Source organism: Crocodylus siamensis, chromosome 10, assembly GCF_052110815.1.
Source record: "Crocodylus siamensis isolate JL-2025a chromosome 10, ASM5211081v1, whole genome shotgun sequence".
Classification (NCBI taxonomy): Eukaryota; Metazoa; Chordata; order Crocodylia; family Crocodylidae; genus Crocodylus; species Crocodylus siamensis.
The window spans coordinates 71,240,946-71,251,417 of NC_143404.1; the positions used below are offsets into that span (position 1 = coordinate 71,240,946).

Here is a 10,472-nt window from a genome sequence, read left to right on the forward strand (position 1 = left end):
TACACAGGAGCCACATCCCCATGGACTTCCCAAAGCCTCTTCCCTCCGGGGAGATGTGTGTGCTGAGACACTCCCCTGCTGATTTCCAGATGAGGCATGATTTATGTTATGTAACTGCATCTTTGCCTCATAGCAACGCAGCCACTTATGACAGCCTTCCTTGCCCTTGTGCACCAAAGGTCACTGAGTGGTTCTGCATTTTCATTCCAGTGGAATATCAGATCACAGCTGCAGGTCAGATCTGTGCAACTGTTCAGTGTGGTGGGACTTGTTTATACGAGAGCAGAAGCCTAGCATTGTAGCTTCACATAGACTCATAGATGGTGTGGGCTCAGGAGGTCACATCTAGTCCAGCCCCCTGCTCAAAGCAGGAGCAGCCCCAACTACATCATCTCAGCCAAGGCGTTGTCTACCCGGGTATTAAACACCTCCAAGGATGGAGATGCCACCACCTCTCTGGGCAACCTGTTCCAGTGCTTCACCACCCTCGTAGTGAGAGAGTTTTTCCTAATATCCAACCTCAACTTCTCTTGCTGCAACTTGAGCCCATTGCTCCTTGTTCTATCATTTGCCCCCACTGAGAACAGTCCAGCTCCATCCTCTGGATCCCCCCTTCAAATAATTGAAGGCTGCTATTAAATCCTCTCAGCTTTCTCTTCTGCAAACTAAATAAGCCCAGCTCCCTCAGCCTCTCCTCATAAGTCCTGTCCCCCAGCCTCCAAACCATTTTCGTTCCCTCCACTGGACTCTCTCCAATTTGTCTACATCTTTTCTGAGTGGTGGGGGTCCTGGACACAGGATTCCAGATGTGGCCTTCCCAGTGCCGAATAGAGGGGAAGAATCACTGCCCTCCATCTGCTGACAACGCTCCTCCCAATGCAGCCCAGGATGCTGTTAGCCTTCTTGGCAACAAGGGCACACTGCTGGCTCATTCACTTTCTTGTCCCCTGTCACTCCCAGGTCCTTTTCTGCAGAGCTGGTCCTTAGCTAGTTGGTCCCAAGCCTGTAGTGATGCATGGGATTCTTCTGCCCTAAGTGCTGGACTTTGCATTTGTCCTTGTTGAACTTCATGAGAGCCCTATGGCCCTGTCTACTCTGACTGCTCACCTTGATTCCAGCCACTGGTGCAAACCTAGTACAGACCTGCAAAGCTGTTCTTTCTACTTGTGTTGTTTATCCCGCTCTCAGACTGTTTGGACTGGTGCAGTTGTGCCTTATATGGTTCACTGCTACCTATACTAAGACTTTGCATGGCTGACTAACTGGGATGAATCCCCAAGAGCAGATGAGTCTGTTGCATCATGAGAGCTGTATGCATCTACAGAGGGGTTGCTTACAGACTGGGCAAGACACAGGTTATTTGGGATAAAAGGCCAAGCCAGAACCCTGTCCCACTCTGAATGAGACTCAGGACTCAGATACCAAATTCATAATTGTAATTCATACCATCTTTACATTTCTTCATAGAAAACAAACATGATATACTGTAAAAACGACACAGGTTGGAAATCAATTTAAAATAGGCCGTAGCCAGCAACATGAGACCTGATTTCTGTCTTGGCAGAAATCCCCCTGTCCCCCCCCTCCTCCCTTCCCTTTAAAAAGCAATTTGACAGACAAAAATGCAAAGGAGTCTTCCCCAGAGAACATATCAGAAAGGTTCAAAAATACAACACACAATAAAACAGAGGATGGCAGTGACCATCATGCAGTGATCAGCTGTCAAGTGCTTTGTGTCTACCCTCATAAAGAGAGAACAATACTGACCCCATGACTGGAGAAGTTGGACTAGAGAATAGAGAGCACAAGATCCTCCTAGACTTCTCAGCCAGCTTATGACAAAGAAGTCCCCCTCCAGTGCAGACACAACCATTTACTTATTGTATAATAGGCTTCATCTGAAGCAAAGTTAGAAAGACAGTGTGCACATGCACACATACACACACACACATACAATCCACAACTATGGTCAGCTGCCAGAATGCAGTGCAACAGGTGAGAGTGAGGGAATGTGTTTGAGTTATACCCCACCAATCAGCCTTTCCAAGGCATAACTTGAGTTAGGGTAATAAATTAAAGAAGCCAGAATTTAAAAAATAACCAAGTAGTTTGGTTAGATCTCAGAAACCAAGTTGAAGCGCTTCCTGACCTCCTCTTCTATCTCATGCAGCTTCACTGCCCGTAGTGCAATCAGTAGTTCTTTGGTGAGCTCCAAGTGATCCTCTTTCAGCTGGAGGAGGTACGCCCGGAACTTCTCCTGAATGGCAGCCCTGTTCCCCTGGGAATACTTCCTTGTGGAGTGCTGCTCCAGGAGTTGCTGAAGGCGTTTGAGCTTTCTCACTGGGATATTCTGGTAAACCACAAAGTCTATCACAGCTTGTTTGCAGTCCTCCTTACCTGTGGCAGGGAGGAGAGAATTGGCACGAGGGTTAGAGAGCAAGGTTGAAAGGAAAGCACTGCTGCTTTCTGCGGATCTGTCTGAGGTGTCACCCCTGGCCACAGCTCCAGAGCTTTCAGGTCCAAGCTCAGCAGCTCAGGCCCAAGAGAACAACCAAGGATGGATTTTGTTCTACTAGTCTTTCCAAAAGCACACTGATTTTCAAACCTGAGGTCCACAACTCAAACCCATCTTTATGCATATGCTACCAGATGTACATGTAACTTTCAGGTGCCCAAATATGTACAATCAGTGGGATTTGCTTGTGTACACATTCATCCCAAGCAAGCATTAGCATGAAAGGGGTTAGGAGTTGTTCCTGTATGTTGAGTAAGATCAGATCAAGGTGTATTTGCTAGTCAAAGGCGGAACCTGAACTCAATAAGGAAGGAGCTGTTAGATTCTCTGGACTCCACAGCAGTTCCGTTGGCTTTGTACTGGCAGAGAATTTTTGACCTGGGCTAATTTCTCATATCCCCGTGTACATAGAAAGACCTGCCACAACTTGCTGAGTAATCATAACCCTGCAGTTAAATTCACTGTAAAAGTTCAGGACATTTATAGCTGGTTTCCCACTTTGCAAAACCCCAGTTGCTCAAGAAACTACATCTATCTATAAATAGTCCAAGGATGGGCTCAGAGCCAGCTTTTATTGCTTAAAGAGCAAAGGGCACATATTAATGCTTTAAATTGTCACGTGCTTCTCTTCCAGCACACACCTCCACTGTCAGAATCAGCATGTTGGCAATAGGCTGACTCAAGGCATTGACTGAGTCATGACTTCTTTTGAAGAAGTGCCAAGCTCTGCTGTGAGTGAGGTTATTCAAACACTGGTAGCATCAGAGTTTTGGAGAAGGGAGAATATTTACTAGGTGTTGTGAGTAGGAGGGGACTTTGGTGATCGAGGGCAACAGAGACCTCTCCTGCTTTGGTCCCTTCGGCTGCACGTGAGCAAAGGTCAAGGTCAAAGGGCTGGAATTCTGCTCACTATAGCGTCACTGAACTGGAGGGACATCACTACTAAGAGGAAGCAACCCCAGGATGTCATCACCTTCCTACTCCAGCCACGTGCCTGCTCCAGAGCAGTGGCCCTGAAGTAGTTGCCCAGTCCAGTCACTTGTTAGCTTGCAGGTGACAGGTAAGCGGAAGAGACTTTGCCTTTTCCTTACCCACTAAGTAAATGTGGAACCAAAATGAAAGCACGTGGAGACATAGGAAAGACAGGAGGAGGGCTAAGCACTCCCTCACACCACCTCTATGCTGCTGCAGGCTCCTGGCCTGCTTTCAGGTTCTCTCATGGTCAGGGCTACATGCCAAAGCATCAGGCAGGTCCTTCTAACTGATACATCCCTTCTGATAACTGCCATGGGACACAACAGGCACATGCCCAAGCTACAGATGTCTCTGGGATGTACTTTATCTTCAGATCCATGCAGCCGTTGACGGAGATGGAGAGTGCAACAAATGCTACTGGAATCTAAATTGAGATACTGGGGCAAAAGGAAAACGGACGAGCAGTGACGAGCCAAGAAAGGGCCTAGGAGCTGCTGGGTGGGCTGTCAGCTGCCCACAGGGACAGTGATGGGCTAAGCAGGAACTAAGTCTGAAGGACTGTCAGCTTCATTATACCTGATTTGATGCTTTTAAATGTAAAGCTAAGCTAATTCTGTATTCAGGCAGAGGAAGGCTCCCTCCAGCCCTGGCAGCAACGCAATTTTCATGTGTGACTTTTCCCCCTGTCCATGCAGGCAGGAGCAAACTCCTTCCTTGCACCTGCCTGCATCCCTCAGGTCCTTACCTGCCTCCTGGGTGCCATTGCCCTTGGCCATGCCGCAGGTAGTGCACCGAGTGTCATGGAACTGATTTCCTGGGACGTTGGTGAGCTTGCCTTGCTGCTGGCAGTTCTGGTGCTCTTGGCATGGCTTAGTACTGGAGCTGACGTCCGAGAAAAAGCCTGGGGGGCACTCCTCGCACTTCGTGTTCATAAAGGGAGTGCCTGCAAAACAGAGAGTCTTAGCCATTAGCTACCCAAAGCCTGTGCCTGACTGGTCAGGACAGGAGGTTTGATTCCATTGTCATCTTCATGTCAACATGAACCAGTGCAAGTCACCCCCAGATCACAGGGGAATGTTTGGCAGCCACGTTGCCCTTATGTGTTGAGTGTTGGGCACACAAGGCACTAGCGAACGGGACTGGAAGTCTACACTGGACACAGCATCCTCTTAACAGCATAGTCGCACTTGGGGACTAGCATGGTCACACACGTCAAGTCACTTCTCAGGCTGGGCTTCAAAGCACCTTGCCAAAGCTGATCATTCCTCAGGGGCAGGCATGGGAGATCAAGGAGCATACAGCTGCTGGCGATTTATCTCACTAGGCAGTGATTTATCAGAATTTGTGGCACACGCTGCTATTCCAGTAAGGTTCTTGCAACACACATTCACCCAAGGAAATGCTGCTTTCACTTACAGATCTGCAGGGCTCCTGGCAAAGCCAAAGCAAAAATGGGCATGACCTATGATATTTTATTTGCTTTACAAGTACTGTGATGCTGGATTCGTAGGAAGAGCTCTGACCAAAAGTCACGAGTGATAACACCAGGAAGGCTGTGCCTTCGAACTGATACAGTTGGTATAGTGACAACACAAACACAATCAAGGCAAGGGCAGGAGTGGAGAGCAACGTGGACTGTACAGATGTAGCTGTAAGCTCTGGCAGAGGTACTAAACACGCAGGGCCCCATTTCTAAACTAGTCTCAACTCTACTTCTAATTCCTCTGGCAATGAGCCACCTAATTTTACGGTGGTCATGTAATTAGGGGCCACTTTAAAATAAAATGGTCCTGACACAAAGTGCAGCCTCATTCAGGGACAAATCCGGGGGCAGAGCGGGGTGCACTTGCACACCCCCATGTCCCCACAATTTCTGGTCCACCCAAATTTTGAAATCAGCTGCCTGGCAGTGGTGGCAACATTTCTAGTCATGCAGCACTGAGGGAGTCACTTGACTTAAAACTCACTGTAATATACTGGGTCTCTTCTAAACTCATCATTCCACGACCCTCTCTTCTTTCTAATGGTCTCGATGTTCCACTACTCAGGCTAGCCTTTGTTCTGCCATTCTGCAACAAAGCTCGTTTCACAGTCCTGCAGATTGTTTTTAACTCGTTCCAATGACGTTCTAGTTGTTTTTGCTTCCATCTTATATTTGTTTTGTCTTAAATCTTAAACTGAATAATACAGCCCTACTCCCGTAGTGTGCATAAAGTTCCTAGTTTCTTTTTAAAACCATCGTTTTATATGTAACGATGCACCTCACCATCTGCACTACCCTTTTCAAAATTCTAGATCCACCCATGGCCTCATTTGATTTTTCCCCCTTCACATATTATCAAGAATAAAAGAAACAGGGAAGTGGCCCAGGTAGCCATTCTTTTTGCTGTTGCGTCTTCTCCCTGCTCTTGTGATCACCTCCCCCTAGCCAAGAAGGCCGTGTCAGCCTGTCCACAATGAAGAACTCACTCTTCTCAGAACATCCTCTCCCTTTCAGGGATGGAAATGAATCCTCATCCAAGAACTTCCATCTGGCATCTCAATGTAATCCCTCAGATCCCCAAAGCAAGCTGTTGCGCAACATGCCCTGTCCCAAATTCCTTACCTACAAACTGGTTGTACTGCCCCCATCATAGTCAAAGCTTATGCCTCTTTCCCTTCTCCTCAGCTAGGCAAGTTTTTCTTGTTGAGAGTTATTTTACTCTATAGTCTCTTTAGAAAGAAAGCAAAGAGTTTGCATCTCTACAGTGCTTTGAGCTTCCTTTGGGCATGAGAGGACCAGTGACTGTCCCAGAGAGAGGTAGATTTATGTCGTCCTTACCTACAACACCAAAGAAGGGGCTTAGATGTGGGCCCAGTGTTTGTCCCTCAGAAAGAACAAGCTGTTACCAGACTTGAGGGCTGGTTACAACAAAGCCCAGTGCAGGGGTCAGGGATCACCAAATGCTAACATTGGTCTTGTGCTAATGACTGAAAACAGCAGAGCCCTGGGAGAAATTTAAACAGTCACACACTCAGGGCAGCCCACACGGCCTGCTGTCAACACTATCAATTCACTGACCGCATAGGTCATTGCTCCATAGCTCAAGGTCTTTATCCTCCAGCCAAGCCTTTCTCATAACACAGTACACCACAGCCCATAGATCAAGGCAGCCTGTGCCTCAGTGCACTCCAGCACTTCCTTCCTGCCCAAACAGCAGCAACCATGAAACATACTCTGTCCATCTTCACTGAGAAGCCTGCCCTGCCTTCTCCTCCCTGATGAGTTTCTGAGCAGAGATCACATCCATGGCTTCTGGCCTCAGGACCCTAATTTCCTAGAGCTGAAGCATTAACCTATAAAAAGGCAGAGAAGGTTCAGAACGCAGCAGCCTGGGACTAACCGCAGAGAGGACCCCGCTCTGGTCTTCCACTCCCCTGCGCTAGCGTCCCATCACTGCTGTCTGTCTGCTCACACGGTCCTCCTCACCACTGTATTGGAGCCCCAGCTCAAATGGAGTGGCTTTACCTAAAAGGGAACTGCTCTCAATAGCTTCCCCCTGGAGGAATAGGGGAATCCTCAGCCTCAGCCACCAGACAAGGCATTCCCCCAAACTGCCCCAATAATCTGGAGTGCTCTGGACCTAGCCAAAGAAATCCGCTGTTTCGACTAAGCCTGCTTGCAACACACCATGTCTCAGCAAGCAAAAGAGACAGAACCCACTCCCTGCTGGCTGGAGGGAAGGGTGGGAGCAGGGGAGGAGGAAAGAGGAAAGATGTCTTTGTGCAGATGAAGACGTGGGGAAGAGTTTAGATACCATGGCATAGGAGGCTATAAAAAGAAGCCAAACAGATGGTGCTGGGGAAAACCCACACATTTCGCAAACCCCTTTGTTCACCCAAATCTCACCCGGGCACCATGTCCTCAAGCGCTATGGTGACAACACTGCTTGTCTTGTTCCATTGTTGGTTTTATTTCCTTTTGCCTGCCTGCATCTTGTGTGCCAGCCACATTGCCAAATAAAGGCTCTAGACAGGAGTCCTGTGGTGGAGGTGGTCACGGCTATCCTAGCAGCGTGGCAGGAAGCAGACCCCTCTTTAGTTAACCCACCCTGCTTTACCATTTCATCACCTTCAGCATCGGGTGTCCAACTGGTGATATGTCATGAGCTGCTCTGACATTATGTCTAGCAGAGGTCAGTGCTGCAGACCCATGGGGAGAGAATCAACTTGCTTTCTAAGAGGCCTCTTCCAGATTTTGATAGATCAGTAGCTGCCTAAGACCTAAGAGAACTTTACACATGTGCCTGTCCCCTCAGTTCCCCAGCACTGGTACATACCTGGTTTCACCACGCCGTGCCCCAAGGGGCATTCAGAGTGCCTGATGCAGAACTCAGAGTTGGAGTAATAGCCCTCCTGGCACTGGCACACGCGGTTGTGAGTGGCATTGCACTGGTGGACTTCTACCTCCTGCTCTCCACAGATGATGTTGCAGTAGCGGCACTCGTCCAGGTAGTTCCAGTACTGCGTGTAGTGCAGCTCTGGGCATGGTTTACACACAGTCTGTCTGTCTTTGGTACAGTGCTGTGCCACAAAGGTCCCTGGCGGGCACTGCTGGCACATGATTCTTTCTCTAGTCATGGGATCTCTCCATGGGTAGGTGGGTGCAGAGCTGGAGCCAAGCACAGTCAGGGAAAGCAGGAGACCAAACATCCACTAAGGGAAAAAGGAACAAATAACCCTTAACATCTTGCAGTGGCACGTTACCATTACTGGAGTGGGTTGCTCAAATAGCCACTGCAGCCAGAAGAAGCAATTCATGTTACAGAGCTGACTTAGCGGATGGAGCAACCAGTGCCCATCAAGCAGCCAGCAAAGCTAGCATCACAACCCTACTTGCTTCTGCCGGATGCAGCAGGAGAAACACAGGAAAGGCAGAAAGCAACAGTACTCATGCAAAGAGACAGGAAGGGGATGAGAGAAAGACAAGCAACTTACTGGAATTGAAGGAGAGGATGAAAGAAAAGGGAAGACGAGGTAGGACAGCACTGCTATCGGGAACCTTTTTAGAAAACAAGGTTTTTATTGAGAGCTTTTTTCCACATAAAGAAGACACAAGTGCTTTCCCACACTGATCCTAAAGCTTCTGGGAATATGAAGACTTTAAGGGTCCAGACTATCTTTGGTTCCCCATTCCTCCTATAACATCAAACACAGATGACACCTTACCATGGATAAATGACTTGCCTCCAGCGTACACAGGGCTTGCATAGCACTGAGGGTTGCAGCAGCTGCAGTCACTGAAGTGGTGGCCATCAAAGAGGTCTCTGGTGGCTTGGGACTGGACCTCAGGTTGGCTTCTCCTGGTAAGCAGCATTGCATAGAGGGTAAGAGAGACAGACACAGTAAAGAACTACTCACGGACAGTCACATTTTCTCACTCCTGGACACAATTTTAAACAGCTTAAATAACCAGAGCTGTTACTGGAGTCACATCCACAACACTCCACCAGCCCAAGCATAGGGTTTTGGTGTGGACGGGCTGCTCTGGAATGCAAGATGGTTATTCAGGACGGTGACTCCCGTGATGGGCCACCACCACGCTGGCACGGCTGTAGCACGAGTCCTACTGCAGGGAGCATCCAGGAGAGAGCAGAGGAGCTGTGAGTAGACAGAGATGGGGGAATGCCTAGAATCTGAGACAGGAGTGGGCAGCACTGACCAGGGTTGGGAGACTCACTCGAGAGCCCAGCCATTTGGTCCCAGTTGCTGGAGTGAAAAGAGCCATCTCTCCAGAGTCCATGGGATCTCTATGGCATGCAGGAGAGCAGAGAAGAGAGGACTGCATCCACCCAAGTGAGGAAACAGGCAGATTGGGATTCAGGCAGAGTGGAGAAAGATCCAAGGGAAAGCACAGCGAACGGCACTTCTCCCTAGCTCCAGAAGCAGGCAGCGTGGGGGAAGCGAAAGAGCGCTTTGCCTGGCACGGGACCTTGGAGGCTTTGAGCAAGGGTGAGGTTGCAAAGAAAGGAGCTGGCACAGCGGAGCCCTGCAGAAAGATGGGAGAGAAGGAGCAAAGGTGAGCTGACAGATGTGAGCCACCCAGGTGGCAGGAGCTCTGGAGGCTGAGCAGCACCAGGCATCTTCTGGCCCCGGGTTTCAGCAGCGGCAGTGGGGCCGGAGGATGGACCCCAGGAGGATGGCTTCTCTTCCCCTGCCCAGCGGCCTGGCAGAGGCAGTGTGGCGCTGGCCCCGGCCAGCCAAGGGGACGAGCTGGAAGGGTTCAGCTCAGCTGCCGAGGCAGGGCAAGTCCCCGGGGCCCGCCCCGTCCGCGCACCCGCACCCCTGCCCCTGCCCCTGCCCCTGCCCCTGCCCCTGCCCCTGCCCCTGCCCCTTACCGCGCCAGGCTGGGGCTGGCGGCTGCTGCTGCCGCTCCGCTCCGCGCCCGCCGCTTTATAGCCGGCGCCCAGCCCGCCCCGGGGAAGACCCGGAATTCCCTCTGGCTCGGCCGCCGCCCGGCCGCGGCCCCCGCAGCAGCCCCCACGGGGCGGGGAAGCGGCGCGGCGGGCGGGCGGGGCGGGGGGCTGTGTGCGTGTGCGCACAGGCATGTGTGCTGCGTGCAGGTGTGTGCGTGCGCACATGTAGGTGTGGCCTAGTCAGCGCATGTATGTGCATGTGTATGCTTGTGTGCATGTGGGTTTACACGTGACCACGTGTGTGTATGTATGTACCTGTGTGTGTACATGTGTGTGTGTGCATGTGTACGTGTGTGTGTCCATATGTGCATTCATGTGTGCACAGAATCATAGAACGCGAGGGGGGAAGGGACCTCAGGAGGTCACTTCTAGTCCCAGCAGGACCAGCCCCAACTCCATCACCCCAGCCAAGGCTTTGTCCACGGATGGAGGCTCCACCACGGCTCTGGGTGACCTGTCCCAGTGCTTCACCACCCTCCTAGCGAGAGAGTTTTTCCTAATATCCAACCTCAACATCCCTTGCTGCA

The 10,472-nt window shown here is 50.4% G+C and overlaps 1 protein-coding gene across 4 annotated transcripts; it reads right to left on the reverse strand.

The window, feature by feature from the left end:
- Positions 1 to 1,421: 1,421 nt before the first annotated feature.
- On the reverse strand, positions 1,422 to 10,095 carry TNFRSF6B (TNF receptor superfamily member 6b). Of its 4 annotated transcripts, none has more exons than XM_090020885.1 (6): positions 9,868 to 10,095; positions 9,210 to 9,518; positions 8,717 to 8,832; positions 7,810 to 8,185; positions 4,236 to 4,433; positions 1,422 to 2,397 (listed from the first exon to the last, which is right to left on the reverse strand). In XM_090020885.1, exons 2-6 carry the CDS (start codon positions 9,223 to 9,225, stop codon positions 2,114 to 2,116), a joined length of 990 nt encoding a protein of 329 aa, XP_089877011.1. In that variant the 5' UTR covers positions 9,226 to 9,518; positions 9,868 to 10,095; the 3' UTR covers positions 1,422 to 2,113. The 4 variants fall into 4 exon arrangements, with proteins under 4 accessions (XP_089877011.1, XP_089877010.1, XP_089877013.1 ...); XM_090020884.1 differs by having other exon boundaries at positions 8,699 to 8,832; positions 9,868 to 10,093; XM_090020887.1 differs by lacking the exon at positions 9,210 to 9,518 and having other exon boundaries at positions 9,868 to 10,093.
- Between the last annotated feature and the right edge of the window lie 377 nt (positions 10,096 to 10,472).

Bases quoted from the DNA above. Each gene is read 5' to 3' on its own strand.
- TNFRSF6B (XM_090020884.1), bottom strand. The intron at 4,434-7,809 runs GTATGTACCAGT...TCTGTTTTGCAG, and splicing joins GCACGGCGTGGTGAAACCAG to GCACTCCCTTTATGAACACG. The intron at 2,398-4,235 runs GTAAGGACCTGA...TCCCTGCCACAG, and splicing joins CAATGGCACCCAGGAGGCAG to GTAAGGAGGACTGCAAACAA.